Source organism: Octodon degus, unplaced genomic scaffold (assembly GCF_000260255.1).
Source record: "Octodon degus isolate 3935 unplaced genomic scaffold, OctDeg1.0 scaffold00009, whole genome shotgun sequence".
Classification (NCBI taxonomy): domain Eukaryota; kingdom Metazoa; phylum Chordata; class Mammalia; order Rodentia; family Octodontidae; genus Octodon; species Octodon degus.
In genome coordinates, this window is record NW_004524585.1 from 29690402 (window position 1) to 29714719 (window position 24318).

At 42.5% G+C, this 24318-nt stretch overlaps 1 protein-coding gene across 3 annotated transcripts; it reads left to right on the forward strand.

Annotated features, from left to right (window-relative positions):
- Positions 1-467: 467 nt before the first annotated feature.
- Positions 468-24318, forward strand: Spata9 (spermatogenesis associated 9). 3 transcript variants are annotated; one of them, XM_023708687.1, is made up of 5 exons: positions 468-647; positions 910-998; positions 8040-8264; positions 19413-19508; positions 23942-24318. In XM_023708687.1, the coding sequence occupies exons 1-5, from the start codon at positions 593-595 to the stop codon at positions 24227-24229; spliced, it is 753 nt and encodes a 250-aa protein (XP_023564455.1). In that variant the 5' UTR covers positions 468-592; the 3' UTR covers positions 24230-24318. The 3 variants fall into 3 exon arrangements, with proteins under 3 accessions (XP_023564455.1, XP_023564457.1, XP_023564459.1); XM_023708689.1 differs by having other exon boundaries at positions 468-602; XM_023708691.1 differs by lacking the exon at positions 468-647 and adding an exon at positions 665-703.

The following is a 24318-nucleotide window of genomic DNA, read 5'->3' on the forward strand; positions in this document are numbered from 1 at the left end:
AGTGACTCCCTGAAGTGAGAGCCCTAGGTGGTGGATACAGATTAAGAGAAAAAAAAGATTGGGATAGTAAAGAAGACAAACCCAAGACTACATTTTGCCTGGTTTGACCTAGTGAGCCTCACTGGGGTAAAGGAAAAGAAATCTGTTTAGAAGCCTTTCTGAATTAATCCTTGTGTTTCTCTCCTACTTGGCATCGTATGTGAAGCATTTCTTTGAATGCTCTGGCCAACACTCTTCAGAAGGAGCCTTGTTCTCCATGATCCATTAATTGAAGTACCACTGCAGAGTGTGGGACAGAATTCAATTTATATCGTAGGATTTAGCATGGTTCAGTTCTCAGTCCCCTCATGGGGGACCCCATACTTCCAAACACATTCCTCCTCCTCTCACTGACAGAGAGCTTTCAGAAGATTCTGGAACAAGTTGTCAGAGGCCCATTATGGGATAATAAAGAATTCCAGCAGGGAGCTGTGGGTTCTCTTCTACCTGTTTTCCTGAGAAGCAGGCCACCCTCACCTCAGGCCTGCGAACTTGCTAGGAATTAGGAACCCAAGAAAGAAGTCCTCATGCTCATCAAACCTGTCGGAGAGGCATGTGGACAGGTACTGAAGAGCTTCTCTGGAAGAAGTATTCGCAATCCTGTAAAGGTTGTGGGTGTGGAATCAAATCCCCCAGGGTTCCCTTGTTTTCTGGTATCTAGAAAGTGAACTCAGTTTCCCATATTCTTGTGACTCATTTAGGGGATTTTTTTTTTTTTTTTTTTTTGAGAAAGGGTCACCCTAAACAGTTCAGAGTGGCCTGGACTATGTAGCACAGGCTGGCCTTGAACCATGACTATTCTCCTGTCTTAATTTCCCAAATGAGATATTTTTTAAGCTTTGTTCTTCTTAACTTTTTTTTTTTCCTTAGTTGAGGAGATCCAGAAAGTAATTATGGACCTAATGGATGAATTTAAAGATGATTTTCCACATACTCTGGGATTATCACAGGCTAATCAGGTAATGTGATTTCATAACTTTCAGAAGGAATACAAAAAAGTATATTGTATTTTAGTATCTTACAAATATTTAATGCTTTTATTTTGATATCAGTACTCAAAGTTTAAAGAAATATTAATTATTTTGGTCTTTTTCAGACAGGGTCTTGCTATGTATTTTAGGCTGCACTTGAGCTCATGTCATAGCCCAGGCTGGTCTCAAACTCACAATAATCCTCCTGCCTCAGCCACCTAAGTGCTGGGATTACAGGTATATTCCACTATTCCTGGCTTAATCCTTTCAAAAAGTTTTCAAATCTTGCTCCTTGGGAGCAGTCTATGGAAGGCAAAGAAGTTGAAGACCAAGAAGTAAGACAGATGAATTACAGTGCTGGGGAGGCTGAAAACAGGAGGATCACTACGAGCCCAAGCTGTGTAGAGACCTTGTACCAAATATAGTAAAAAAAAAATAAAAAAATAAATGATTTTTTTTAATCATCATGCCACTAGAGTAGAAATGTATCTCTGTTAGTAAAAACTGAGCTAATGTTTAGTGGATGAATTAACTTAAAAATTTACTTCCATGGAATCCCTTATTTACCATTAATGGCTTGCAAGGTACTTATGCTCTACTTTAAGTAAAAATCATTCTTTTATTTTTTGATCAGAATAGAAGGTGTGGGCTATATATATATGGATGGTTCAGCTGTTCTTTTGTTTTGGAGATAAGATCTCCCCGGGTAGTTCAGGCTGGCCTCGAACGCATGCATTTCAGAAGGGAGATGAGGTGTTGGGCATTTCTGTTTACCATCAAATCAATGGCAAGTGTTAATTCTCAAGACCTGCTGCCTTTCTTAGCTATAGTGGAGCTCTGAGACTCAGAATTGGCTCCCAACTGCTCCAGCACAGGCAGCCTCTCTACTGTCAGAGCCAGGGAAGAAAAGACTGCTGGGACTCACTGAGGTACAACGCAGCTATGGGCTGTGAGATGAGAGATAGCTCCTGGGGACACAGACGCATGAGGAGAGGGAAGTGGAGTCTGACAGCAAATGGAGCTTGGAAGGTGGGGGTGAGGGGCAGGAGAGGCCGTGGCCTGAGGAGCAGGTGCAGCCCAGTGAGACAGGATAAGGCTAAGAGCTTGCCGCAAAGCAACTTTCCTAGCACCACTTCCTCCCCGACTCCCTACCCTGGGAATGAGGCCTTGTGGAGCCCGGAAACATTTCTGGGCAACGCCCAGAGCGTGTGCGCTGTGCTGTTCTGATGATGGCCCAGGTGGCTCGCTAGGCCCAGTGATCACCAAGGCCTAAGGGTGAATCCTAGAAGCCCAACAGGCCAGGAAACCTGCTGTCTTTCCAAACTGTGACTCTCTCATCGTCGACATTGCAAAAACTGGGATTTTATTTAACCAAAGAAGCTACAACTCCTTCTTCTCTTTTGGTCCTGTGAGGCACCTTATTGTCACTAGATAGGTTGATCTTTCTTTCTTTTTTTGTTTTGGTCCCGGGGATTAAACTCAGAACCTTGCTGCCAGGCAGGCACTTATGTCGCTGAGCTATCTTCCAGGCTGATAGATTGACTTTCTGATCCTCAAAGATCAGAAAATAATTCTATGTTCTTGTGTTCAACTTCTTATTTAAGAATATTACCCCACACACACACACACACTCACACACAGTGTCTACCTAGTGCAGGCTGCCCTTGCACTGACAATACAGCCCAGGCCGACTTTGAACTTCTGAGTGGTGTGGTTGCAGGCATGTGCCACCACATCAGCTGCATTTTCTTTACTTTTTTTTGGTGTGGGGAATTGAATTCAGGACATTCCACTTGCCAGGCAGGCGCTTGTGCTGCTGCGCTATATCCCTGGCCTTTTCAGCTTCATTTTCTTATTTTAAAAACACTCCTACTATTCTTTTCCCACCATGTACTTTATTGACTGTATTGCTAAGTTTGGCAAGAAGGCTGTGCAAGGTGGCCCACTGCTATCAGTCCAGCCCTCAAGAGGCTGAGGCAGGAGGATCACTGTGAGTCGAGCCCAGCCCGGGATACAAAGTGAGTTCAGCCTGGACTACACAGTAAGACTCTGCTGAATAAAAGAAAAAAAAAAGAGGCAAGAGGTCTGAAGTTAAAGACTGCTATAACATATTGGAAGTTATTTGAGCTTCAAAAATAAAGTATTCAGAAAGCATGGTAAATACTCTTTTCACTAGATTATTTTTAGAAGGTAGGTTCATATACACTATAATTTTCATTTTAATTCACAGAATGATCCATAGTTCCCAAATATACTGAAAGGAATAGCTTTAAGCCTGCTCTGTAGGCTTTATTAATTAGGTTGTATTTAAATCTCTAAATTAGGTGGTTGGTACTTAAAATTTTTTTCTTCCAGGGATTTATTTAGGAAGAAGCCTTCTTGTTTACTTGAAAAAAATGATTTGATAGCAGCAGCAGTAGAATATTTTAATGCTGGTTATTAAATCATTCTTCATGATTAAGGTTTAAAAAAAAAACAGTAGCAAGGTTTACATTTATTAAAGGTTGGAAAAGAAACAGGATCTGCAGAACAAATTTGGGCCACAAACCTGAGGGGCAAGAAGCTTGCACTCCTGGGTGAAGGCGGGCCACTGTGAGAGAACACAGTAGCCCCGGCTAACGGTTTCGAATAAAATTGTCTTCCTGAGGCTGGAGAAGCTGCTGTTGAAGTCGTGGCTGGAGGGGGCTCCGCAGTCCCGCAGCCTCGCCCTCGCCTCCCAGCCCCACCAGGCACCCAGGCGGTCACGGCCTGCATCCTGGCTAGAGTCACTTTGAAGCTTTGCGCTGGCAAAGTACAAATGACACGTGAGCCATCTGAGGATTGTAGAAGTGTCGACTGTGAAATTGGAGCAAACAAATGTCTACTACATCGGGGAAATAAAAGAATTAATTCAGACGTTCCTTCCTAGAAGGAGCAAAAACTGTTATGATAAATAGGATCCAATGCATGGTGAGTTTTTCATTATAAAGGATGATTGCATGCTTTTGCTGCTATCTTTTCTTTTCTTTATTTTTATACCCTAACCCTAGCTGTTGCTACCTTGCAACTAACCCTGTCTCATAAGACTGAAAGTTATAGACAAAATAAATGCAATAAGGGCATAGCATATTCCAATTTTTAAAAATGTTCATACCTGTAAATCTGTTTTTGCAAAGTTCTCTAAGTTTAAAAAAAAATGTAGGCCAAAAACTTCTGAGGTTATACCAGTAATGTCTGGAATTACTTGTAATGAGAGTGGGATTTTGAAGTACATCGAGCATAAGGCTATAGCTGGAATATTCTATGATGTTTTTGCCTTTGGCGGGTTGTTCCTTGTGAGGCCTAATGAGCACTGATTTGGAAGTTATAGCGCCTACTGTTCCCTGAAAATGTTTGGGTGGTTTCTAATATAATATTGGGACATTTCTTATTGTGTCTCCATATTAATTTGTTATATTTTCTGATGCTCTTCATGCATTTTGAGAAATACTTATTGAATATTTACTAAGTGCCAGATGCTAATTTAAGCACTGGGGGAGAAATCAGTAAGCCATATAAGTAGAAAACACTTTCTGTCATACAATTTACATCCTTGTCAAATAGAAAATCAATAAACAAGGACAAGAAACTGGATAGCAGGGTAAGTTTTAGGAGAAGAAAAATATAGCAGAGATGGGATATAAAGCGGGAGTGTAAGTGTATTAGAACTGATTTTTGAGGTAGGATGATTCTTCCATTAAGATTGGAAGACATTGAGGGACTGAATGAAATTGGGGACCCTTGAGGGGTCAGATGGCAAAGCTGCTGCAAAGTCAGAGGTGGCAGCCATCAACCAAAAACAGTCAAGCAGAGTCTCCAAGCACATTCATTCAGAAACAGCAGAGCATTTCAGCAGGTACCTGCGTGCTGTAGGAAAGTACAGACATATTCAAGGAGGTCCCAGTAAGAGGACGATCGCTAAAGCAAGAAAGGAGACGTTTAAGTAAGCTCTGGGACCCAGGGTCTTGGAGTCGGCATCAGGCCATCAGCAGAGGTGACACTGAGGGCAAGTGCTCTGTCAATAGGATCCTGTCCAACATATCGCTGTCTGGATCTGAAAGACAAACTGTGTTACACAAATCTCTTCATACCTGCAAGGTGAGATAGGTGCAGCTATGTGGAGAATGAACAGAAATCTCTTGGAACCTCTAGAAAACCCTTGAGAAACTCTTATCTCTACAGGCAGCCCTGAGCCCTCCGCTTCATAATTCTGCTTTAATCTGGCTTGGGTCTGATGAGAAAGATTCCAACTTATCATCAACTTCCACAAGGCGTACTTCACAAGTTCAATGAATACTCAGAAGGAAAGGTGGTGTAGCCGTGGGTGCCTATAATCCCAGCGTTCGAGTCTGAGGTAGGAGCTCAAGGCTAGCATGGAATACATCAATGCGACACTGTCTCAAAAGCACAAGAACAAAACAAACCAAACAAACAACAAAATAAAGGAGGGGAAAAGGGAGAGAAAGATGATGAAGCCAGAAAAGGAAAGAAGTAGGAATCTTCATATGGCCTTACTTGTATTTTGGCTTTTGCATGAGTTTCAACAAGATGCCACTAAAGCAACCAAGCAGATGCAAGATACCACCTGCCATGAGGCTCCTTTTGTTTGGTTTTGGATACAGGGCCTCAGACTCGCATCCGTCCTCGTGCCTCAGCCTCCGGAGTGTGAGACAACAAGCAGGTGACCGAGGCCCAGCACTGGTACCCCGATACTGCTGGCTGATCCATTGTTAAATGAATAAAACCAGCAGGGCTGAAGCTGGGAAGCCACTTGGGCTAGGTGTCCAGGGAGAGCAGATGGGCGTAGTACAGGGAGAGGAGAGAGGGGGCCAGACCCTGGGGCTATTCAGAGAAAAAATGAACGAGATGTGCTGACAGGCAGGCTTTATAGATGGAGGAGAGTAAATCGCTGAGATAAAAGAAAGTGGAGTTCAGCACTAAAACCGCTGATAACAAAGTAATGGGTGTAGCTAAAAAAAGAAAAAAAGGAAAGGGAGAGGAAAAGGAAAAGCAGGGTACTTCAAGTCATGGAGGCCAGAGGAAGAAATCTGGAGCCGGGCTCAAAACCAGTCTTCTTTGACACTGCTAGGTCTGGCGAGTGACCTTGAAGGGAAGGTCACACAGAGGTGACAGTGTGCATGGTAGGGGCAGTCGTGCGGGGCATCAGGGTGTGCTCGCCTGATGAGAGACAGAGAATTACAGAAAGGAGAGGAGGGAAGCGAGGACTTCTTCCTGTGGGGTCAGTATTCACATTCACACACATCGTTTGGAAAAAATGAATACATAGCCCAGGTGGTAGGCAAAAGGGAAAAGCTGGTGGTGCAAAAATATTTTTATTTAAGAAGTTTTCCTACTACTAGAATGAGGAGAATAAGTAGCTCCTAGAGAGGAAAAGTGTATTGAAATCACCATGGGTGGTGACTGTCATTCTGCCCCCTGCTGTCTCCTTCATGGTCCCATCCCCCACCAGGAAGATCTGCCATGCACGCACGCTGGCACCTGGATGTCTCCGTCTGTCTGTCTGTCTTTTCGAGTCAGAGTTTTACTATGCAGGTCATGCTGGCCTTGAGCTCACTTTGCAGCTCAGGCTGGCCTCAAACTCCTGCCTCAGGCTTCCAAACCCTGGAATTGTAGGCCTGTGCCCCCACACCCTGTAAGAAAGAAAGATTTCTTTTTTATACCTTCTTCTCAAAACCAACAAGGAGGTCTCCTCCAGCACGAATTGATTCTGTTTTTTGGCAGGTTGAATAAAGATGGTCAGGAATATTTTTGTCATCAGGGCAACAATTCTTTCAAACGCATCTAAGAAAGTATCAAAAAAAAGGAAGGCAAAAGGGTATACAGATGAATGTCCATTTTGTATCTGTGTATTCAAAGTGATTAGGATAGATATATAGTTACATTCGCTTAACGAATAGAATGATTTGTTCTAATGGTGTTTGTAAATAGGATATCAAGTCCGCATCTTGTACAGCAATTAACCACTAAGAAGAATGTATGCAGTGTGTTAATTATTGAAACTGTCCTACCGATTTGATTTGAAACTGTCTCATTGCTATTTGTTTATCAATAAAATTATGGCAAAAAAAAAGAGGAACAAAAAAAAAAAAAAAAAAAAAAGGAAGACAGCCAGGCATGGTGGCATGTGACTGTAACCTCAGCACTCTGGAGGCTGAGGCAGGAAGAGTGCTGTGAGTTGCCAGATAGCATTTGAATACTGAAGGGGAACAAAAATGATAGCCATTAAGAATAGGTTCAGGGGGCCAGGGAGATGGCTCAGTGGAATAAGTGCTTCCTTGGCAAGCACAAGAGCCTGAGTTCAATCCCGGGTTCCACCAAACAATAGGTTCAGGGCCAGCCAAATAGCTCAGTAGATTAAAGCAGATGCAGGGGCTGGGAATTCGATCCCCCAGGGCATGCTGAGACTGGCCTTGATGGCACATGCCTATTATCCTAGCATTTGGAGGCTCTAAATAGGAGGATCACTAAAAGTCTGATCTAGACAGTGAGACCCTGTAGACCCTGTCCTAAATACAAAAAAAAAAAAAAGAAAAGAAAAGAAAAAGAAAAAGAAAAAGAATAGGTTCAGGCTTTCAAACACGTGGCATCAAAATTGGGAAGATAACACAGTTATTTGGTTACTGTAACAGTCTTACATTATTATTATTATTATTATTATTATTTTTATTGGTGGAACTGGGGATTGAACTCAGACCCTTGCACTTGCCAGGGAAGTGCTTATTCTACTGAGCCATTTCCCCAGCCCCCTAGTCTTACATTATTGTAAATAAAAATGTTTTACACAACAATGCTATTTTTTTTAAATGTATCAGTTATTTAACTAGGCTCATGAAGAGATTGAAGTGTGGGGTAGTGAGCCACCGGGGTCCACACAGGAGCTGCCTGCAGGACATGTGGACATGGTGGCCCCAAGCTGTCCTCGACTTTGAGAACAGTTTGCTGACCCGTGGTAAATCGCTCACCAGTTACTTTCTAAGGCTTCTCTTTCAGAAAGAAGAGCCTGCGCAGAAAACATCCAAAATCAGGCGGGCTGCGTCAGCCAGCAGCCCCCCGGGCCCGGGACTGCTGGGCCTGGCACTGAGCAGCCTGTCCTGGGGCTGCAGGGCCCTGGCCGGGCTGCTGCGGCCGTGGCTGGTGGGGAGATTGGCAGAGCTGCGCGCCGGGTCCCACCGCTGCCTGCACCAGCTCCTCGGGCCCCCAAAGGGCCCCTCGCAGGTGAGCAGCTGGCCCAGGGCACAGGGGGGACAGGAGGGGCAGGAGGGACCCTGCTCCAGAAACTCCAAGGTCTGGAAACTGAAAAGCTAGGGCAGGCCTTTGTCCTCCAGCTAGCAGTTCACATGGACAGATACAAGAATGCCTGGTCTGGGCTTCCTTCAGGACTTTCTGCTTGTGTACATCTCAAAGGGGCAGCAACGACCTTTTCTCTACTACCCATCTCAGACTTCAAACTAAGGGCAAGTACTGAAAGAGCAAATTGTAAAAATAGTTATGGTTTCCTGAGCAAGGTGAGACTGAGGCTGGAGGCTGAGGCAGAATCCCTCGAATCCAAAATGTTGCAACAAATCTGGGCAATTTTGTATAGAGAGATCCTGTCTTCAAAAAAAGAAAGAAAAATAAGGCATTTGGTTTCTTTTCCCCCATAATATTGTATGATTCCAAAAATAATCTTTGTTTAGCATAACACATTGATTATATTTAACTCATCAAGACAGATCAACAATATTTAAGTATATTTCATACAGTGTTTTATGTAGCACTTTATTGAGGCTCTGTTATATTTTGTTAAGGGAAATAGCCTTAATAACTTTTTAGGCCCTGGGCCAGGTGTGGTGGTGCTCCCCTGTAGGTCTAGCACTGGGGAGGCTGAGGCAGGAGGGTAGCCACAAGTACAAGGCCAGCCTGAACTATACATATAGCAGGACCTTTTCTCAAAACAAACAATGGGGGAGGGGAACAAAGAAAATTGTTTCCAGATTCAATTTTCTTCAGCTTTGTTTTTGCTTTTCCTAAATTTTATGGTATAAGACTTTGGGTTTTTCAATATACACATTTTTTTTTGAAGTATCTAGGAATAGAAGAGTAGAAATAAATAGTTTTAATTTTGAGGAACCTGAGTCTTTCCTGAATCAACGATTTTGACTTTGCTTTCTTTTTTTAGAGACAGGATTTCATTATACAGTTCAGGCTAGTCTTAAGTTCACTATGTAGCCCAGGCTGGCCTCAAACTCACAGTGATCCTCCTGCCTCAGCCTCTCGAGTGCTGGGATTACAGGCACACACCAACACATGCAGCTTGACATTTTCAAAAACGGCAGATATTTCAAATACAAACTGCCTGAGGACATTTATTACAGGTTCCTTTATAATACCTCATATTTAGGGAAGTAAAAAATGCCTTGTTTGTAACCACTGCTTTCTCTAAAACTACAAATCTTGCTGCTGTATGTTTAGAGCATCAAAAGAAAACACAGCCAAACTATATGCTCTCCAATTCTCGCTGAAATATCCTCCTCAATCTATTGTATCTTGCTGTTTCTTTCCTTGCTTTGCCAAACTCTTAGTTTTTATACAATGCTGATACCAGAAATGTAAACAACAGTTCTACATTTACTATGAAATCGCATTTAGAGGTGCTGTCCCTTACGCTTTTTGGTCTCTGTTTGCTTCTCTGCTAAGTCATAGCGGTAAAGGAGCTGAGAGTTGATTTTAAGTATTTGTTTTTTAGACAAGTGTCACTATGAAGTTGTGCAATCACTGCATAGCCAGGCTGGTCTCAGGCTTGCAGCGATCCTACTGCCTCGGCCTCCCGAGTGCTGGGGTTACAGATGCGTGCCAGCATGCCTGGCTAAAATCTGAGATTTCTACTACTTTCTGGATAATCCGTTAGTCTGCAACAGTTATACACACATGCACTACACAAAAGCACAAGAACCTCGGATCAGGCACCTAGATAGTTATCCAAAGTAAAAACATGCACAATGGGCAATACCAGGTACTGGTTTCCGTCCACTTCATTCCCGGGGGGCAGTGATGAGGAGCAGATGTCGCCTGTGTTTGTAGTAGGTTACGACACAAGGGAGAAGAACCTTGAAATTAAAAGACCAGGTTTTTCTGCGGACACTGACCATCTGTCTGGTCTCTGTGGTAAGAAAGAGGGAACATTCGCTGTCCTGGAATGGAAGCGATGCCTCTGGGGAGGCAGCACAGGGCCTTATCTTCACTGTCCTATGATACATGTGTGGGGTGCACCGCTCCTCTCAGGAGGGACACAACTTCTCGCCCTCTGAGGCAGTTGCTATTCAGGTATGTGCTTTGCCCAAAGTCTCCACTCTGTATAAGAACGACAAACATCTGTGAAGAATAGTCTTTCTGTGCTCATGAGAATTCACTGGCAGGAAAATTAAAATGGTATCTCTCTATTCCCCTTGAACCCATGTTTCCTTCTGTCCAGTAATGGGAACTGCAAAACAAATGTCTGCCATTTGCCCTGACCTAGCATGAGATTCTGAGGTGAACTTAGAGTGCAGTTGGAATAATTTATTCCAGGAACCTTGAGATGAAAGGAACCAGTTTGGGGACCTAGTGACTTATGTAAAATCTGTATATCAACTGTGACTATCTCCTGCGATATCAATTCAGAATTGGCATTTATGAAATCCTTTCTCCTTTGCTCTTATCTAATTATAGGAAGTAATTCATCAGGAATCTCAAGCAAACTTAAGTTGGTGGTCGTACCTGTCACACCCCAGGCTCTCCTGAAGCTGATGTGAGCGCACCCCGGAGTACTTGTGCATCTTACTACCTTTGTGCGCAAGTGTAGAGTATCAGAGTATGCTTATTTTTCTTTGGTACTGGGGATCAAACTCAGGACCTTGTGCTTGCCAGGCAGGCACTTATGCCACCGAGCTACATCCCCAGCATATTTAAAGTTTATATAACTTATACCGGATCACATTTATCCTTCTGTAACCTCCTGTTTTATTCACTGTTACTGATATAGCTAGCTATATCAGTATGGTTTATTTTAACTTTTTTGTGGTATTCTAGTATAAGAAAAAAGAATCCACAGTTTATTGGTTATTGGAAAGATGGACAATTTAGTTTCTTTTTCTGTTTCTTTTATAGACAATGCTACCATAAACATACTTGTGAATGCCACCATGCCCATGTGTGTGACATTCCTCAGATGTGAATCTGGAGAGGCACTGCTCTGAGTTTATTTGCTGTTACCAAACTAAAGCAAAGGCAGGGCGAGGCATTCTGATTCCTAAATCTGAGGACAAATTGTTCAGTTCAGGAAAACACTTAGCAATTCAAACCCCACCTCTTTGTCATTTCTCTGAGCTCTCCCTCTGCAGGGCCTTCTCATTGTACTCCTCGCATGTGCCTACCTTCTCCATGCTTGCCTTGCCTTATTTCTTTTTGATGCACCCTGAGCTATTAGTTGTGTCTAAAATGCTGTATTATTCAGGATTCTTTTGTTGTTGTTGTTTTGTTTTTTGTCTTTCAGCGGAACTGGGAATTGAACTCAGGCCCTTGCGCTTGCCAGGCAAGCGCTTATTCTACTGAGCTATCTCCCCGACCCCTATTCAGGATATTTTAAATATGTCACTCAATTTATTATTTCTAAAAGTTCTAATTTGGTATTAGAGTCAAAGTTCTTGTTGCTTTTTTTGTCAATGTGCTTTATAAATCAATACATTCAAATTAATTATTTGAATGTATTTATGTATAGTAGTTTAAATGTTCCTTTAAGTATTAAGAAGGTGCTAATTTTTCTATTGTGGTCTATAAAATATCATACTCATTTCAAATAGCTTATGTTTCATGATTTTATTTTAATAAGAATTTCTCCAGCTTTTTGTTATTGTTGTTCACTTTATTCATTTATTTAGAGACAGGGCCTCACTGTGTAGTTCAGGCTGGCCGTGGCCTTACTCCGTGGTCCAGGCAGGCCCCAGACCTGCAGTGGGGCCTTGGCGTACTAGTGCTCCACCGCTGAGCTACATCTCAGCCTACTTTTGTTTTTAAATAAAAATCTCCTTTGTCTGTGGTGGTGGGATTGTCTCTAGAGGAATTTTGCTGGTGGTCCTAGGATCTCTGCTGTCTGGGACTGATCTTTCTATTTTTTAGCTTAGAGTTTTCTGCATCATGCCAGTAGGGTGAGTTTGGACCCCTTCATGAGAGGCAAGCTTGAGGTTTTAGTTTCTTATGAGAAAATTCCAGCCTGGAGTGGAGGAGAAAAGCTTCTTTCTTTTCTCTGTGTATTGCTGAGTGCAGTTGTCAACATCCAATGTCACTGAAATCATGGCTCTGTGGACACCCAGTGCCTGCTTTGATACATCCAAGTTTCATCTCCAGTCTCTGCACTGAAGCCAAAGCACCCAAACAGGCTACAGCACCAGCCCAGAGGCCCTGGGTACCAGCTCAGGTGCTCCTCCGGCCGTCGTTCCCTCTTTGTGTAGGTGCCAGGGATCCCTTTTCTTTTTCATAAACTCTGCTTTATATTACATTGTGGGATTAATTGTGCATGTAATTTATTTCTTGATGTTTTGGGGTGAGCAGTTCCACATAGTTCTGCCTTGCTATGCTCCTGGAATCTGTTGTCCTTCAGTGAGGTATAGTCTCTTCCTTCACAGGTATAGGATGGTAAAATTTCTTTTGGTAAGTAAGTGAAGTACAATTCAACTTTTTCATGCACTTAACAGTATTTACTGAAAACCTGATATGGAAATTCACTAGTTCAGGTACGAGGGATTCAGAAGTATCTGGCCCTTGCCCTGTGGACCGTGGGCTGATAGGCAAATGAGCAAGCAACGTCACTAGGCGTAGGGAAGATGAGATTCAAGAGTTCACAGCATACTACAGAAGTACCAAGAAGAGACACAGGATCCCAGAGGGTGTCAGGACAGCCTTTTTAGAAGACAACATATTTTTAGCTGAGACTTAAAGGAAGAAGAATTAGGCACAGAAATAAAGAGAGCAGTCCAGGAGGAGAACAGTCATATTAAGATACCTCAGTGAGAGCCAGCACAACTTGTTTGGGGAACATAAGTAGTTCCGCATGGTTGTGGTGGGACAAGGGAAGTCAGGCTAAGGTCAGTGGTTCCCAGGTCCTTAAGACCTGGGGGTAAGGAAAAGAAGAAGCTTTGCTTGAATGATAAATAGTATTAGGATGGAGAGGCAGGACTGCCACTAAGGGGAAGCTAAGTTGTAGCAAGAAAGAACGTGTGTCAAATCTGAGAGGTGCAGTGTGGACAGGAACAGAAATATAAATATGAATACCCTGGCCCAGAGGGTCAAAGGTAAGAGCCGAGGAATACAGGTGACATGATCACGCAGCACAGGCCAGTGGGGGGCTCTGTGGATGGCGTGTTCCCATGGCACCAAGCATGACACACAGCGTCACAGCATGAAGAAGCCCATGGAACACCATTCAGCTTAGCCAGGGTAGACGCCAGCATGAATTCCCCAGGCTGCCTCAATTAAGGTGGAGCTCTGTGCTATGAGGAATAAACTATATGAGAGCTGGAATTCTGATGTGCAGGGATATGCTCTGGGCATGCGCAGAATATCCCTCCATGAAAACATGGCTGTAGAAGAGTGGTGGCCTAGTAACCCATCTGTGTTCCACAGGATTCCTCCAGTGGTTGATCTCATCACAGATTTGAGGGTGAGTAAGATGAAAAGATGTCTGTATATGGAATAACTTAAATGCTTTTCTACCAAAACTCTCTTACGTTATCTTATATTCTCTCATATTGTGTCTGAGGACACTGGTGAGGCAGATCACCACCCTAAAGAACATGGAGATAGAGGAACATTTTCATTAGGGTGCTCAAAGTAACTCACAGGTGTTCCAGCCCTTGGTTGGGAGTAGAGGGCTGAGGTGAAGCAATGACACAAGCTAATCAGGAAATGCCCGCTAGGCCAGGAGCTTGCTTCAGTCTACCCAGGCCTTTTTGGTTGGGTGTTCTTCCATGCAGATGGTGCCATATTTACCAAGAGAGCAAACAATCCGTGAATTATCTGTCAAGGCAATTTGCTTATTGATTTTGCTATAGCCATGCTTGTATATTAGTTCATTTACTGACTTCAGATTTGGGTACCTCCATGGTTCCACAGTTCTCAGCATGTCAAATGAAGCTTTGTTGACCTTAATGAAGGTACTCTTGAAGATTTGGTCAAGGCAAAGAAGCTGCAATACCTTGAGGATCTTTGAGTTCGCTCATACCATGGATTCCTCTGATCTGGATGACAGATGTCAATTTGGGTTCTGTTGGTCCATAGAAGTTGCCAGCTTTTCTTGCCACCCAGCCAATCAAATCTCAGCTCTGTACATCTGTCTACACTTCCTGTGACAGGGCCTGGCTTTTTCATAGATGAGCTTTCTCCTCACTTTTCAAAGCAACTTTTGGGCAAACTTTTTTCTCAGGTGCTTTATCTTCAGCTCTGCGAAATGCCTTTGCTTTTTCTTAAGGGCTTTTGGCACAGCAGGAACCGTGTTTTTCTTCAACACCTTCCATGGTTCCAGCTGGAAAAGAGGATTCTGTATTTTTGGTGGGCCAGTAACGAGGGCAACATGGCTGGTGTGATTCAGATCTGGAAAAAGAGGACATTTCCTAGGAAGTAGAACTTCTGGAAGAAATATTCCAAGTAGGGCAAGAGGTTGGCACCTCTGATGCCTAAAGGACCCCACTAATCAGAGTTGGCTTGAGAATGGTGTTTTCAAGACCTGAGCCTGGGGTAAACCAAGTCAAGCAGCTTTCCTTACAAACTGCGAGCAGCCCTTCATGGACTCATGAGTGAGTTGCAAGGCAGAGTCATGGGCACGGAGCTTTTTCAAACTTATGGGAAACACCGTTTTTTTTCTGGACCTAGAAATTTAGAGGCAGGGCATTTCCCATATTTGTTTACAGATCCCAGATTTGGTTTCTTCCATGACTGTCTCTGTATTGCTCATCGAGGCAGTTCTGGATGGCATAAACGAAGTCTCATCTGCTAAGTCTCTAACCGTCAGGCCATGGATGAGTGCATCTTTATTTTCTCAATTGCCTGCATTGCCTTTCTTCTGATTTATGTCATCTTTTGTGACTCTGAGGTGAACACAGATGCTTCTTTTATGAGTGAGGCAGTCAAAATCAGGGGAGAATTGTAAAGGCTGAAATGTTTTTAACATTCAGTTATTCATATATTATAATGCTAATGTTAGCAAGCTAAGAAAAGGGAAATATATGGACATAACATTGATGTCAAGATACTTTTACCTCAAATATACAAAAAAAAAAAAAAAAAGAAACTCATAAGATTAAAATGAAAAATTTTGAGTAGGCCAAGATAATCTAAAAATTCCTATTTGCCAAACTTTTCCTATTTATTTGTTCTGTGTGTTCTTCTTGATAAAAGTAAGTTAAAACTGAAAGAATGGTGTTTTTTGTTTGTTTCTTTAAGACAGGGTTTCACTATGCAGTGCAGGCTGGCCTTGAATTCACACCGAATCTGCTGCCTCAGTGCAGAGATTTCAGGCATGCACCACCACACCTGGCAAAAGAGTGGTTTTTAATATGAAAAATACATATTGAAAGTGAGCTATAAAATTGAAAATGGCTACTTGCCAGTGGACATATGAATTTTGGAGAAATCATTTCCTATGGGGATGATTTGTTAGAGATAGAAAGCATTCATTAAAAACATACTTGATTGGTTTTTCATGCCTATATCTTGTATTATGAGCAACTACTTTGAAGATAATAATGTGCAATGTATTGAACACTGTTGTTTTCCTACAGTCTTGTTTTGAAATGTTATACCATTGTTTTCACTGTTTTTCTTTTCCTTAAAATAAAATTAAAAAAAAAAAAAAAAGAAAAGAAAAAATGGCCCTTAGGTAAGATACAGAAATTGTTCAAAAGCGTAACACATCTCAGTTACATAAGCCATTTTGAAACCACCCAGTTTTAATTTCTCATCGGTGAGGAACTCAACCTGAGAAAGCTGTGGTGACACAGGAGCAGTCGCTCGCGTGCAGGCGCTACTCGGCCGGTGCTGCCTGTGGCCTCCCGCTTCCCACTAGCGACCTCCGGCCTGTGTTCACACATGCACGCCCCCTGAATCTCTTCACTCTGCTATGGGCATTTCGGGGGCAGGTGTGCGTTTCTCTCTGGAAGCTTCTGCCCTCTACTTGTAGGCTTGTCCCCGTGTAGCCTAGGGCGGGATTCCAAGGCCTGCTGTCATTTTGAGTCTTCTAGCAAGCAGCCAAAAGCAACCCAAGCCTCATTTCCTGAAGATCTTTCCTAGACCCAGGGAGTCCAGGAAAATTTGCAGGCTGATTTACAAAGGGTACGGGTAAAACCGTTCCTGGCTCCCTGCATCTAGGTGTGAGTGTGGCCTCACGAGAAAGGAAGAGGAAAGGAAACGGCCTTCCAACACCTACGCTTAGAGGTGGACAGTATTCTTGGTTTCAGCCACCCCACGTCACGGAACAGGCGGCACAGAAACTGTGATGGGCGATGCTGTTCCACATTCAGCGGTGGCAGCAGTAGGAAAGACGAACATGCACGTTCCTTCGCGTACCTAGCTGGTAACATCATGTAGAGTACACCCACATTTTATTTTTATTTATTTTTGTATTGTAGTAAGGGTCTACAGGCCTCACTACATAGAACGGACTTGTAGTGATCTGCCTGTGTTCAGCCTCCCAAGAGCTGGGATTACAGGCGTGCGCCATCATGCCCATTCTTAATCACCATCGCGGTGCGCCCCTTTCCCGGGGGGTGGGGGGAGCAGCGGCACGGCAGGCCCAGGATCAAACTCCCGGCCGCTGCGTCTGCCTACGCAGGTGCGTTCAGCTGCTGAGCTATTTGGCCGGTCCTACACGTATTTGTTTTTTGCGGTACCGGGTATTGAACTCAGGACCTTGCGCTATTCTGCCGAGCTATCTCCCTGGCCCCCTACACTTACATTTTAGTACCTTCATTTGTAAAAACACCATATGCTCTTTCAGCTTCAAGAATACAGAAGCTATGCATTTCAGCTCTAAATCCATATTTTCATTTTATGGATTTGTTTGAGGCAGCAGCAGTAAAGGCCATTAGACTAGAACCTGGCATATCGAAGGCTGTATTATAAAATACAGAAACCGGACTTCTTGTTGCATTTCTACCCCGTTTTTTCTATGCGAAGTTAACTTTTTAACGGGAACATTAAAGTTAAATGTATTGAACACTGTTGTTCTCCTACACCTTGTTTTGAAATGTTATATCATTTGGCCGGCCAAATAGCTCAGCGGATTAGCGCACCTGTTTGGGCCATAAAAATATTTGAATTCTTAAACTTTTAAATTGAAATAGGCAGAATAGTGTGCAAATCATTGTGTACAACTTAATAAAGTTTCACAAATTGAACATCAGCTATACTTCAATCACACATAAATAGCTCCCCCAAAATCTCAGGCTGGTTTCTAGTCACTAATCTTTTTATTTTTTGCATACTTAGAAAAAAAATTATTTGATACAGGGTCTCGCTACGCAGCTCGGACTCGTAGTAATCCTCCTGTTTTCAGCCTCCCCAGCACTGGGATTACAGGCTTGCGTCACCACGCCCCGACTCGGTGGCTGGCTCAGTGAGCCGGAGGCAGGATGGGCATGGCATGTGGTGCCAGGGATCTAACCCCAGTCCCTGCTCTGGCCTAATCTAGTCACTAATCTTACCCTCGCTATAATAACCATTTTCTTGATTTCCACTAGCATAGCTTAGTTTGGTCTGTTTTGGGTTGGGAATTTGTTCCGCTTACAGTTTTGAATCACCTTTTAAAACTTTTTTTTTTAAATTTTAGAGAAGGGTCTATAGGGTGTTCAGGGTCTCACTACTACATTGGACTCATAGTGATCCTGTTGACAGCCTCCCAAGAGCTGGGATTACAGGCATGCACCACCATGCCCAGTCTCCACTGATGTCTCAGTGTGCCCTGTGGCAGGGGCGGCATGGCAGGCTGGGGATCGAGTCCCCGGCCCCCGTGTCTGGTTGCAGGCGCTTTAATCCACTGAGCTATTTGGCCAGCCCTGAATCACTCATCACATGTCATAAGGTACTAACAATGTCTATCATATCCCTAGTGCTGTGTTCAGGAATTCTGCTTAGCATTTTATAAGCATTTTATTTTACTTCCCAACAAACCTATGAATAAGTATGAGCTACTATAAAACTGACTTTTACTGCCGTCCACAAGCAGAGCATTCCAAGGCAGCGATTTACTGATCAGATTAAATGTTTGGGCCCTGTATGAGGACTCCCGGTTTAAATCTAACTTAACTATTCACCAGCTGTATCACCAAGGGCATGTTACCTTTTTTTTTTTCTCTCTGTAGGAGGGGAATAATAATACCAACTTCATGTGATTAAGTGAAACAGAATATTTTATTAAAGCAGCTCTTTGGCTGTTGCTGTAGAGATGGGGGTCTTGGTGTGTTGCCTGGACTGATCTTGAACTCCTGGTTTAAGCGTCTTTCTGCCTCAACCTCCAGAGTAGCTGGGACTACAGGGTGGGCCACCACACTCTGCTTACACAGCTCATAAAACAGGGCCTGTTACACAGTGTCTCACGTGTTCCATAAAATGTTATCAGATGTTCAGTAAAGCACATTTTAAAGGATTGCATAATTTGGGGGTAGATAGAGTGCAGTTTTCCCAACCATTCTGTTATTAACTGTTCGTCTTCGCTGCTGTAATTTTTTTTTTTTTTAAACAATACTGACAATCAAACTCAGTACTCAGTCCAGCTCAGGGAGACCTACTGCAGAGGTGTCTGAGAGGCAAATTCATTCCTGGAATAAACCTCCTGTGTTTCAGAACTGCACGCTGGCTACAGGCACTGGCATTTCCTGGAGCAGAATGCTGTCCAGAAGCCAGTGCTGGCCTGCGGGAGGCTCACGGCTGACAGTCCAAGCAGGTCATTAATCTCTAGGAAATGTTTAGTATTTTGAGGACTGTTTGTTTGAGGTTGTAAGTAATTTAGTAAAGAACGATTACATGACTTTGAACAAAGGAAACAATGTTGTGCCGAGGCACACAGTAGTGCCTCCTAGTGGGCACAGCTTGGAATCTGAAGTTAATTTAGATTTCAGAAATGAAATGTATATTTTTGTCATAGTTTTGGCCAGTAAAAGAGAGCACAGTATGTTCTTCTTAAAAGTAAAAAAAGTAAACAAATATATTTGCACAATGAAAAAAGGACAGATGTACTGTAGATGAGTTTCTTTTGGAAAAAAATTTTAAATTCTCATTTTTCAGCAACGCTGTAAAATGTATGATTGAAGCAATGAAAGTTTTTGATTTAATAAGACAATTTTTTTGTTGTTTTTGCAGGCCAGAAAGAGTTCTTTGTTTGAAATCATTTCTTTTCCAGCAATGACTGTTTTGACTGGCATGATGTACACCTCATATGCAGCACTCATCTATTTGGTAAGTTAAGAAAATTATTAGACTCTAGAGATAAGAACTTACTTTACTACAGTGCACTATTTACAGTCCTGTCGTTAGTGGTACTACTCACAAACTAAGGCACCGTTCTCTTGTCATGTAAGGTAATTTCCTATTAGAGCATTATTTTCTGAGGAGCCAGATCAGCCACCAAAACCCAGATTACTTTAGTAACTGAGTATGTCACTTTGATAGACGTTATTGCCATTTGGAGACACCTGGTCAGAACATGCTAGCGTCTGCTGTCATGTAGTTGCAGTTGTTTTTTTCCCAGCCATGATGACTTCCATGACGGCTGAGGTTCAGGACTCCACTATTCTGGGTCAGGGAATCCGGAGAACACAAGTATTAGTGTACAGTGTTCTCATTGTAAGTATTGTACATGGCAAAACTGTACACAACTGTATCAATTATAAGGGCTTTATTTTCTGTTAACAGCCATTTATACCTCATTTTTAAAACTATGACATACAAAAATAAAAGTACACAGTTTCCTGTGTTACCACAAAATATATTAATTTATCAACCCCTCAGGTCAAGATTCAAAACTGTCCTCCCAGAAGCTGCTTTCCTGCCTCCGCAAATCCCTACCATCCTAGCACTCGCCACCCTGGCTTACTGTGCCTTCGTTAGTTTGGCTCCCTGAATTATATGTAAACTACTATGTAACTATGTGAGCTGTGTGTGAGTTGTACAGTGCAGTACGTGTCTTTTATACTTGTCTTCTTTTGTTCAACATTGTCATTAAAAGATTCACTGGTTGCCTATAAATTCCTGTTATTAAAAACCCCATGCCTGGGCTGGGGAGACACCTTGGTGGTCTAAAGGCCTGCCTGCCAATCACAAGGATGTGGGTTCAATCCCCATTATCACATGCCAAGCTGGCCACCGAAACTGGGTGTGGTGGTACACGCCTGTAATCCCAGCACTGGGGAGGCTGAGACAGGAGGATCACTATGAGTCTGAGCTATGTAGCCAAGACCCTGTACCAAATAAAGATTAAAAATATCCCATGCCTTTTCAATCTTTTAGCAGTATCCTTTAAAGTTCTTTATTTCAGTGTAATTTACTATTCTATGTTAAGTGCTTTTTTGTGTCTTAATGAATCTTGACCTGTACCCAAGGTCATGAAAATGTTATATTCTAGAAGCTACACAATTTTGTCCTCTACTTTTATAATGCATGTGAAATTGGCACAAGGTAATGGTCAGATACTTACCCTATGAGTAGCCAATGGAACTACCACTATTTATCAGAAAAAGAGCCCTTCTCCTATTGTTCCACAAGACTTTGTCATACAACATGTCCTTTAAAATTAGATCTGTTTACAGAGCGTCATTTGTCCATTCTCGAATCAATATAGCACTGCACTAGATACTCCAGCCTTCTATGATATCTTGATAGTTGCTAGAGTAAGTCCTCTTCCTAATCCACAAACATAAGACATCCTTCAATTTATTTTAGCTAATTTTTTCTTAATCATCTTTGTTTTTGTCAGCATTATTACATGAATTTTTTCATCACACTGAAACACACAATGTGTGTATGTATCTTAACTAGCTGATTCTAAAATGAACATGGAAATAAATGCAAAGGGTCACAACAGCAAGACACCTGTGAAAAAATTTAAAATTTTAAACATTCTTTTAAAAACCTGAATTAATCAAATATTTTGGAAGTATTTTAAATTTTTGAGAAGTGCCCAATATCTTATATAAATCTCATCTAAAACTGGTATCAATTGAGCTAGGATAGAAATACACTTCAAAAAATGGGTAGGACGAGATGGTTATAGAAAACAAAAAGTGGAATCAAAATAAACTGATTTTTCAAAGCTATTGAAATTATCCCATGCAACTTATAATACTAAAAACTTTCTAAGTAGGTAACAGAGGCTTTCAGTGACTCTCTAATTGATCCTATGTGCATCTGGGTCTGGGAGAGGTCAAGGCTGGAATATGGCTTATGAAACAAATCTTGTATGTTGGAGCTTAATGCCCTACAAGTGGAACCATGAAGAGGGGCCTAAGCCAACAGGAAAATAGTAACATTTAGGATGAGCTAAGAAGGGGTCCAGCCATGAAGGAGACAAGCAACTATCAGAAAAGTTCAAGAAGAATCCAGAGAAACTGAGTACAGGAAATAAGACAGGAGTTTTCAGTGACTATCAAACACAAAGAAAAAAATTTGAGTAAAATGAGGATTTAAGGATCAAAGATGTTGGGGTTGGGTTAGTCATCCTGAGACCTACTCCAGGGGCATGATGGGATATGGAAGGCAGAGATAAGTGAGCTACATAGTGAATTAGAAGTGATAAAATGGAAATCAGGAACGCTGGCTCTAACTTGATCAAGAAGAGAACTTGTGTAACAGGCAAGTAGGAAATAGGGTCTCAGAGACTTTAGATTTTAGGCTGAAAGACACTGATGCACATTATCAATTACAGGGCTAGAGCCAGTCAAGAGAGGCTGAAAAGCTAAGAGAATAAATTGCTAGGAGAGGAAATAAGAGGAATACTGACTTTGATCAAGTCTTCACTTTCTGAGACTGGGAGAGGGTGGCCAGAACGGACACAGATGAAATTCTGTAGGTGATGGAAGTGGGAATAGATCAAGACAAGACTTTCCAACAGGTTTCACAGCATGACATAAAAAATGATATTTGGCTTAAATGAATGAGACTATTTGTAGCGGAAACTATGGACTTAAGGTTTCTTTCTCTGGCATGGGATGCATTCTGGTACAAGTTAATAACAGGTTGGTGAGATTTAAACAAAGTATGAAAACAGGCAGTTCCTGGTTTTCTCTGTAACACAATAACCCAGGCACCCTGGACTGGGTGCTTGCATCTTTTCCCCCAATTCTAAAGTTGGCCAACCCCTAAGGTGATGGTATGAGTAGGTGGCACCTCTGTAAGGTCATTAGGCCTTATGCATGGGATTAGTGACCTTATGAAAGAGGCTCTGAGAGCTTCCTCATTCCTCTCGCCATATGCAGATGCAGCACAGAGATGGCACTAGAGTTCTAGACAGCAGCCCTCAGCAGACACACAACTGACAGCACTTGATCTTGAACTTCCCAACTTCTCCAGCTGTGGGGCGTAGGGCTACTGAGGCCACTCAGCTTTTGTTAGCAGCAGCCTGAACAGCCTAAGACATCAGGGCTTCTCCTTTTTTTCCCTTTTTTTTCCCCTAGAAAATGTTTTTGGCTGTAGACTTTGCCTCATGCTCAGGAATGGGGAGAAGGGTCAAGGCCAAAGTCTTTCTCTTCATGCGGAAGGAAATCTTTTCCGAAATCCTTCCTGACCTCCTTCCCAGCAGACACACCATCTGATTTTGTCCACCACAGGGTCACTCAGCCACACACTCACCACAGCGAAAGGAGGGAAAGCAGCTGTGTCCCTGGGTCCCTGCGAGAGGCAGGCATGAGCAGGCGGGGGAAGGCGGGAACCGAGGCTCTTCATCCTGAGGCCAACACCTGTTCAGGAGAACTTCATGATCCAATCCCATCTTGAGGCACTTCTTTTGTAAAATAAATGAGTTTAGAGTTTTTTCTGTTTCGTGAAATTTTTTCTTAGTGCCATCATCACCATTAGCAAACCTGGAGTGAATTTAGTGAATGCAGCTCTTAGTAATTCCGACATCTGCAGTTAGGTGTTTGCATTCTGTTTTGACTCTCTTTTTAAAACATACATATTTTGGGAGGAAAAGTGGACCACATGTTTGACCAGTAGTCACTGATCTACTTACTAGCTTACTAAATTCTTATCAAAATACTTACGTCCATATACACAAGTACAAGCAAAGTCTAGGGAGGAGAAAATTAAAAAGTACCCTTGGAGACATTAAAATATTTGTGGATAAATTCCATCTTCTAGAAAATGTTTCATTTAATCAAGTCAGAATAAAGATGTGCTAGGTGTGGAGTACACAGTAAGTTCAAGGCCAGCCTGGACAACATGTCTTACAAAACAGAAACAAAACCAAACATAAGACCTACAAGATCTGATGAAATGAGAAGACGCAAAGCATGTCTTTATAGGCTAGGTATGGTGGGGCGTACCTGTAAGTCTAGCACTAGGGAGGCTGAGGCAGGAGGATCACCATGAGCTCAGGGCTAGCCTGAACTGCATAGCAAGACCCTGTCCCCAAAATAAAATGAAATAAAAATATGCAACAACAGATGAATTGAGAAAAAAATATATAAAGCATACTTGTATAAAGTACACTAGTTTTTAGAGTGCTCTGTAGAGTGTGGTAGAAGATCCACAACAAGGAATCAGTTTCCCAATGCCTATCAGGTGTTAGCAGTTCTTGAAGTTATTTTTTATGAATATGTAGAGTGAGGTTTTGATTTTTTCCCCCTGTGGTTGTGTTTTGAAAGAAACACTAATTCCCACACGTCCCAATTATACAGGCAATCTGCGCTAATGCTGTGCTGGAGAAGGCGAGGAGCATATGTGAAGAGGAAGAAGTCATGAGGCAAAACAGAGAAAGCGAACATTCTAGAAAAGCCTTTTCAGAGCCTGTGCTCTCGGAGCCCATGTTCCCTGAAGGTGAAATCAAAGCAAAGCCTTACAGGTCACTGCCAGAGAAGCCAGGCATTTCCTATCACCCTGAGCTTCCTGGTAATAAGCAGAATAACAAGATCCAGGTTTTACACTCGGTGTTCGACCAGTCAGCTGAAACAAATGAGCAAACATGAACACAATAGCCCTGGACAGAGCTTAGGAGGTGCGTTATCCAATGACACATTTCATCTGAAAAAGCTCCGAGTTCAATATACATATATGT

Excerpts from the sequence above, each read along its gene's own strand:
- Spata9 (XM_023708687.1), top strand. The coding sequence starts at position 593 with ATGTGGACAGGTACTGAAGAGCTTCTCTGGAAGAAGTATTCGCAATCC. Across the intron at positions 999-8,039 it reads GATTATCACAGGCTAATCAG|AAAGAAGAGCCTGCGCAGAA; the intron begins GTAATGTGATTT and ends CTTCTCTTTCAG. Across the intron at positions 8,265-19,412 it reads CCCCAAAGGGCCCCTCGCAG|GCCAGAAAGAGTTCTTTGTT; the intron begins GTGAGCAGCTGG and ends TTGTTTTTGCAG.